The following is an 8,336-nucleotide window of genomic DNA, read 5'->3' as shown; positions in this document are numbered from 1 at the left end:
AGATAGATCAACCTTGGATCCTTGAGCCTGATGAGTGAGTGCACGGTAGATCAACCTTGCATTCTTGAGCCGAATGAGTGCACCTTGGGAAAAGGTGCTCACAAAACGATAAGCGCCGGTCCCCCTCCCCCACCCACCATCCCCCTCCAAAAAAATAAAATAAAATACTATCCTTGAATTATTAATTTGCAGAAAAGGACTATATTGTCCTTCCTCGTTGCCATGATTTGCTAGATTACCAATTATAATCATAATCTACACCAAGACTAATTAATTATAAATACAGATAATGTCTATTTTGTAACACACCTTAAAAAAGTGATTAAAGGAAAGGGGTGGATAAAAACATGATTCTTTAAAACAATAACATATGCATTGATACATAATCAAGATATTCATCTTATATGATGTCATCGCATTCAAGTAATGTTAAATATGTCAAGATTGGCCGACAAAATTTATGGCAAACTCAGTAAATAGAGCATTTATTTATTAATTACAATCAACATGTTTTCCGTTCTTTATTGACCATATTTTTTTACGTGTTATTGTCATATGATATTAGTACTGTGTGGAATAACTTCTCAACGAAAGAAAGAATAAAGTATTTCATGCATGAGTAACATGAACACCTAAAGGAAATCTTTGCAAATTTAATTATTGATTTTTGCTTCTATTAAGCAGTTAATAAAGGTGCAATCCCTCACACATATCAAGTAGAAGCAATTTTAGGAAGCAAAAAAAAAACAAAAGAACAAATCATTCGGTATGTGGGCTCTCTTAATTGATTTTATGCTCGCATCTCGTCAACGGAACGGGCATTATCTGTACTGTGCCAAGAAGTTCAGGTATTTTTTTTTTACCACATCTTCAAGTGTCACCTACTCGAGGCCTGCCATTCAAAGTCTCCGAAGAAGGACAACACGTCTTTCCGGTTCCGAAGAAGGACCACACATCTTCGAGTGTCACATACGCCAGGACGACGGGGAGGCCTCATGGGCAAAGCTCTCCATTTACCGGATCCCAGACTATCTCAAAACAAGAAGGCCTATGTCCCCCATATCGTCTCCCTGGGACCGTACCACCACGGCAAGGACCACCTCCCCAATATGAACCAGCACAAGTGGCGTGATTGGACATATGAAAAGCCAGTCCAATAATTGTACCTTGTATGCGTAAGGTGGGGCAATGTTCTTTATCACGCTTTTATATCATCAATATGATGACATGACGTCATAAGGGCTAGAATATTATAAGCTCGTTTTGAACCGGTCATTTTGGAAAGATACTCCCCTTTGTTCCAATATCCTTTTTTTATTGAATAAGCTCCTTTGTTCCAATATCCTAGGTCATTTTGGAAAGTACCAATTCTACTTCTTCTTCTTTTTTATTTTTTATGTTTAATTGGGGGGCTTGGAAAGCATCAATTCAAAGATCAAAACCCAAGGACGGCAGAGGCCAAGAAACATAGACCCAATTCTTCACAAGAAATGGCTGCTGTGGCATCTGGACTCCCGAAGGTACAGCAAGAACCGTCCGAGGCTCTCCGGATCGTGGTTGACAACAACGGGGCCGTTAACGTACCCAAAGATGAGCCGAGAGTGTCCTCGTCCGAGTGTGTAGTCTCTATGGAAAAGCAGCTCGAGCAACATCGCCAGGACGACAGGGAGGCCTCATGGGCAAAGCTCTCCATTTACCGGATCCCAGACTATCTCAAGAACGGCAACAAGAAGGCCTATGTCCCCCATATCGTCTCCCTGGGGCCGTACCACCACGGCAAGGACCACCTCCCCAATATGGACCAGCACAAGTGGCGTTGCCTCCGCCGCATCCTCGAGCGCTCCCATCACAAGATAGGCCTCTATATAGACTCCGTGAAGAAGGTTGAGCAGAGAGCTCGCTCCTGCTACGATGGAAAGATATCCATGAGCAGCGGCAGCTTCGTGCAAATGATGGTTTTGGATGGGTGCTTTGTGATCGAGCTATTACAGGAGTCGCCGAGGGGTTCGAGAAACTAGGCTACCCAAGCAATGACCCCGTCTTCTCAAAGTGGGGATCAATGCTCAAGATCCAGATCCAGCGCGACATGATTTTGCTCGAGAATCAGATCCCGCTCTTCATACTCGCCCGGCTACTCGGTCTCCAGCTGGGCAACCCCAATCAGGAGGGGCGCGTGGGCAGGCTGGTGCTCAAGTTCTTCAACCCTATTGGCAGCGAACGGGTGGAGTTTGATGCATCACCCGGCCAGTGCGGGCTCCATTGCCTCGAAGTGCTCTGGCAGAGCTTCCTGCCCTCGGGCCTGACTCGAGCAAGGACCACGGAGTGGCAGCTATACCAGCACGAGCTCATTCCGTGTCTGACCGAGCTCATGGAAGCCGGGATCAAGTTCAGGTGCGTATTTACGAAAAAATTGGGGGACATCCGGTTCAATATCAAGTACGGGACTCTCGAGATCCCCTACATTAATATCCACCAAGGGACGAGGTCGATCTTTCTCAACTTGATAGCCTTCGAGCAGTCTCACTTCGATTGCAGGGAGTACATCACCTCGTACGTAATGTTCATGCACAACTTGATCAACTCCTCTGAGGACGTTCGGTACCTTTGCAAGCACGGGATCATTGAACACTGCCTTGGGAGCGATGCCGAGGTCGCTGACCTCTTCAACCTGCTTTGCCAGGAGATGGCCCTCGACAGCAAAGACAGTAATCTCCATAATGTGTCTATCATGGTGAACGATTACCGCAAATGGAAACACTTTTCTTTACGTACATCCTGGAGAGCCAGTATGGCGCAAAAATGGAATGCCTGGAGAGCCATTCTCGAGAACAAGTACTTCACAATCCCTAGTCAATCATTTCCTTCATGGCTGCTGTCATTTTGCTTATGCTTACTTTCCTACAGGCCCTCTATGCAGTCTATGGCTACTACAAGCCGCGTTCTTGATTTCTTATATGGTGAAAATTATTTGATGAGCACTTTAGGAGTGATAAAATTTCGGTGGAAAGAATATGTGATGGTGGTCAAACTCAGACCGCATGAACTACGACTTCCAAGTTCAATATGGCAATACTCATGAATCTTTTAGACTTTTTTTAACTTCTATTAATTATTTATGTTAGGTAGCAAATCTAAATTTTCCCGATGATATTGAGAGAGATTTTAAGCGTTCTTTTTTATGTGAAAATAAGGCTATGAAAAAAAAAGACGACTTATAAAAAAGAAAAAAGAAATGTTTGCCTATATACTAGGCCAAAAAGGACCTCTAAACCTCGCCTTTTTTTTTTGGCTAAAAAAAGAAGAAAAAACCTCCCCTTTTTTGGCGGTCACCTATGCGAATTATGAGAAGGTTCCATTTGGAGACGAAGTTCAAACAATTGGGAAAAGGTAATGGGCTTAGGATTTTGGAGGACTTCCTCCTCTCCCTCACCAATTACTTCCTCGATCTGATTCCTTGGATAGGTTGAATCATGATTATTAATTTTATGAATTCCATGTGGGTTCCACATGTGAATCTCACAAGATTAACGATAGTGATTTAAAAGAAACATATTTCTATATAGTCAAGTAAAATTAATTATAACGTGCCTTGGATTCTACATGCGCTTCACCACTATACCTTAAACCCGTTAGCTACTCTTATTGATTCTCCAAGACTTGTTTCTAATTTGGCCTTTATAAAAGTATTATAATTAATTAGAGTTCAAATCTTACCTACCTAATATGGATTTAGCTCACATTAGTGCAATAATGGTGGAATTGGGTTTATCCGAGAATAAAATGTATCGCCTTAACTAATAATTTCCCTCAAAGATGAGATTGATGATCAACTAGTGTGCCTTAGGAGATTCAAACCTTTGACCCAAAATTAAGAAAGAAAAACAATAATTACACCAATCTCAACATATCTTTTCTTTTCTTTTTTTCCTTTTTATAAAGACTCTCAACCTTCCTTTTTGTGGTAAATAATAATTTAATAGATCAAAGATGTTGCGAAAATAGCAAGTTTTGCATTTGAAAATCAAAATTGAGTCCTCTCATGACCCTATGCTCAACTAATATTTTATAAACCCATCATTTTTATTTACATAATTGAACGTATGACAGCCAATAATTATAGCTTGTATGGGTAAGGCGGGGCATGTTAATCGTGACACTTTTAGCTTTCTTTCCTGGCTTGCTCTGGCTTGTTTCGTTCAATTTTTTATTCGTCTCTATATTGTTTGGCGTTGCTCATCATCATATCTGCTACTGCTGTGATTTTGCAAGCTTTCCAATTCCAAAGAACATTAGATTTGGTTCATTTGAGTTAGTTTGTGTCTAGCAGAGTAGCGTGCTGATTTGTTGGCGTTTTGCAGACAACAAGGTGATATTCTCATGTCAAGTAGAGGTAGTGATGGAGTAAATGGTAATTAATCTTCTCTAACTTTCCTAAGATAGTGAAATATTAGTATCTTCATCGACTGATATCCAACTATAGTCATCTGCTGTTGGATTCCCAACACATGCGAATTGGTAAAGAAACAATCACAATCAGCAAGATTTCAGATCATGTTCCACATATTAAAGCCGTGAAAATGCAATCATCCAATGATAAATTGATATGAATTCCAAGCTATTCAGCATAGACATGAGACTGAAACAAGCTAGAAATGCGAGCAAAGAGCAATAAATTAATGTGTTATCATGGATAAACCAACATCTTCCTCCCATGACACCGAAACACATCAACGTTGTGCTTAGTAGATGATGGCCACCAAGCATTCCAATGACCACGATCCAAATTTCACTCTTTAAAATGGCGTTTGAACATGCCATAGTGACCAAGGATTGAGCATAAGCGAGTCTAAGATCACTAAAGCATATTTCATTCATACAAAACATCAAACATTCGGTGCGCGCAGACATCAGCAACTTCATAATGAACATTTGGCTTCAATTAATACAACAAATCAAGTGAATTTTATCCGCCGAAATATATGCTAGTTGGACAAACCAATAAACATTTCGTAAGCATAGTCAATAAGATAGTCGCAGTATGTAGAGGAAACATTCAACACACATACGCATATGTCAATCATGAAATCAACTTAGAGAAAGTGACAAGCGGAGCTTGTCGGAGGAACTAAGCAGGTAGAAGCTACCGAGAGAAAGAAGTTGCTAGACGAGGAGGGACGCGAGAGGAGAAATCAAAGGAGCGCCTCGGGAGATAGAACAACACACAATTAGATGATTAGAACCGTAACCGAACAACACCAGAATCACAATGAAAGTCCGAAATCGAACCGTTGCATTAGAGACGATAATGGACTGAGAAAGGGAAAGAAAAGGAAATAATTATTAAAAATATATATAAAAATAAACGGGGAAAAAATAAGAAGAAGACAAAAATAGTTTGGAAAATACAGGTGTTGGCTCGTAAAGTCTAATAACCAGTTGGCCAAGATCTCCAGAGACAGTTGCTAACGCAGGTTCAACACACGACGAATCGTTTGCCTTGGTCATTTTGGCCATTTTAAGGCAGGGCGTTTTGGTCATTTCACGAGAGAAATATAAAAGCCACCTTTGCCAGTCTTCCATTTCCGATCACGGAAGACGCACGGATCCCCTGGATTTCCTCTCGCACCTGAGGTACATTTCCCGTCGATTCGAGTGTTCAGATGTCTCCGCCTACTCGCCGTCAGCTGCTCCGGCGGCCTGACCTTACCTTGAAATGAATCACCTCCAGTTGCTGTGGGGAGAGCAACATCGAGAGTTGCGCGAGTAGGCCGATGGATTCATTTGGTGCGAATGCTTCTTCGACATCGGAGACGGAAGTTCGAGGCCTATGACTAAGCGTTCCGTCGTCCGGTGGCGTCGAATTGCGAAGAGGCTTACGTCGCTGAGTTCGACAATCAACTTCGGCTCCATTTCAATCGCTGTGGTATACACTGCATGTTAAACGGGGAGAGAGAAGGATAGAGAAATCTTCATCGACGGCCAGTTCCTTGGGACGTTCCAGCGATGATGGAATTCGTCAATCGAGTCGTTCCTTTCCCGATTAAACTCATGTATCAAATTTCGAATTCATTATTAATAGCCGCAAACGAGATTCACTATTTCTTCGGTCCATAAGGTTATCGGTGCTAATTGGTTCGAGAGTAGTGGTTCGAGTTCAATGTGGTGGTGTCAGAGTATGGGAGGTGCCATGTGTTAGACGATGCGCCTAAGTTGTCCGGTAAAATTATCCAAGACAAGGATCAGTAATGTTGCCTTGCAGAATTCAATTATGCTCAGCCAGGAACTGCAGGAATGCGCTTATCTCGGATGGTGGATTCGGATTCCAACAAATAAGCTAAGTCAAACATCTCCTTTTACATATGATCATGTGCGACTTCGTTTCACGTTCAATTTTCGTACGCATATTCCCTTCTGTTAATGTTTATTGTTCAGAGTACCTCGTTGCTCCCACCATTTACTTCACTGCCACAGAGACCATTCTTGTTTCAATCCGTAGCCTGGGGTTATTTCTTAAGTTGAGTGAGATGGAGTTGCTCTTCTTCGTTATTGAATGCTGCGACCTGTTATCAATTACCTCGAGTTAGATGTGATCGATTTTCAATAAGATTAAGATCACATACTAATGACCACCAAAGCTCCTTCATATTCTAGGTTCTTGCTTCTCATCTAAACGAAGTTTATAAGTAGTCCACGTATGTCTAAAAGACCGTGACATTCTGGTTGAGTATCCTCAAGCGTGCCTTTAAGTCTGTGTAAGATATCTTGACAAAGTTTATTTTTGAGGAGCAAGGCCCATGTAAGTGGGGCTCAATTCTTGATTGACTTCTTTTTAGTGGGTATCATAGGATTTCACCTAGAGGCCTGGAACAATGGTACATGCCTATGTTATCATTTCCATTGCTGACTGAAATGCTAAATTAAGGGCTATACCTGCAGCGCGTGTTCACCATATGTTGATTTCTTAGTTATAAGTGCTGTAGATACGTGTTCAGTACATGTTGATTTCTTGGCTATGAGTGCTGCTTCTAGATGTTAAATTGACTGCACTTGGTTTGAATATGCTGGCTTCAAGGCTACACATGCTATTATATGTTCCAAAATATGCCAAATTCAAAGCAATAGATGCCGTATTTACTTAGAATTTGCGGATTACATGATTAGAGATATGCTGTCCATGCTTAAAACTTGCTGAATTCTCAATCATAAGTGTTGGTCATGCCTTGAATGGGCTGTATTCATGATTATATGAGCTGTCCATGATTTGAATTTGTTTGATATATTTTCATGTCGGTGGTTCGCAACCATTTCTATACAAATAATGAAGGTTTGGTTTCATTTAGATATTATCTTGGCTACACAAATAAATGTGTGATTGTGGGAAAGGGTTATGTGGGATTTGTGATGAAATTTTTGTTGAACCATTGCACCTTGATGTCTTGAATACTCTGAATATCTCCTGAATGCTGGATGTTCTTTATTGCATGTGAGATGGAAGTAATTTGGTTTCATTCAATATTATTTCATTTGCCTATGATGTTACATCAACAAACCATTGATCTCTCACCTTTTTGACATGTTTAGGCATAATGCTCACAGGTAAAATGTATGCATTTGCATTGGGTAGTTTGCTGAATATTCTGAATTAGATGCCATTTAGTTGGGTCTTGAGACTGTTTGAGGGCTTATTTGGTTTTAAAGATAGCATATAGATGTGCTATTCATTTCTCATCATTTCCAGCAATTCCGCTGTTAATTTTTCATAGAGAAATGTCAATGTGGCCTGTGAATGTTGGTTTACTTGCTGGTTGTTTCCTCAAAGTATAAATTTGGCTTAGTTTGAATGTTGCTTTGCTCATTCATGATTATGGGGTTAATGTGTCATTGATTTCTTAGTCATTGCATGAATGTTTTGATGTCATTTTCTTTATCTAATTCACAGACTGAACTTGTAAAATGTTGCTGAACACTCCTTAGAGGCTTTGGGTTGACTCATGGGTGGTTGAGTAATTCTTAGGCTTGCTGAACTTGTTTAAAGTAGTACTCATTTCGTCGCATTTTGGTATGATATAGTTTAACATGGTTTTCTCTGAATAGAGATTCCTTTGGATAGGATTGCGTGCGGTAGATAGGTCTCACTATCAAACTAGACTTAGACTTTGATTTTAGCTCATGAGAGTTCTAAGCCACTTTCGCTTTTGGGAAGGAAGTTGACTGCATACATTCAAAGTACATTTATGAACTCATCTAATCACTAACTTCATTTTAATATTGAAAAATTGGCACATTAGTATCTATGGCCATTATAACGAATCAATTCTACAACACTATATACACTC

General features: G+C 40.6%; 1 protein-coding gene across 1 annotated transcript; it reads left to right on the top strand.

Annotated features, from left to right (window-relative positions):
- Window positions 1–1,490: 1,490 nt before the first annotated feature.
- LOC120288439 (putative UPF0481 protein At3g02645) lies at window positions 1,491–3,079 on the top strand. The gene is made up of 3 exons (XM_039302421.1): window positions 1,491–1,935; window positions 1,992–2,832; window positions 2,905–3,079. The coding sequence occupies exons 1-3, from the start codon at window positions 1,491–1,493 to the stop codon at window positions 3,077–3,079; spliced, it is 1,461 nt and encodes a 486-aa protein (XP_039158355.1).
- Window positions 3,080–8,336: the final 5,257 nt, after the last annotated feature.

Source organism: Eucalyptus grandis, chromosome 9 (genome assembly GCF_016545825.1).
Source record: "Eucalyptus grandis isolate ANBG69807.140 chromosome 9, ASM1654582v1, whole genome shotgun sequence".
Classification (NCBI taxonomy): domain Eukaryota; kingdom Viridiplantae; phylum Streptophyta; class Magnoliopsida; order Myrtales; family Myrtaceae; genus Eucalyptus; species Eucalyptus grandis.
The sequence above is the reverse complement of the archived record's forward strand: the minus strand, read 5'-3'. Positions and strand labels throughout refer to the sequence as shown.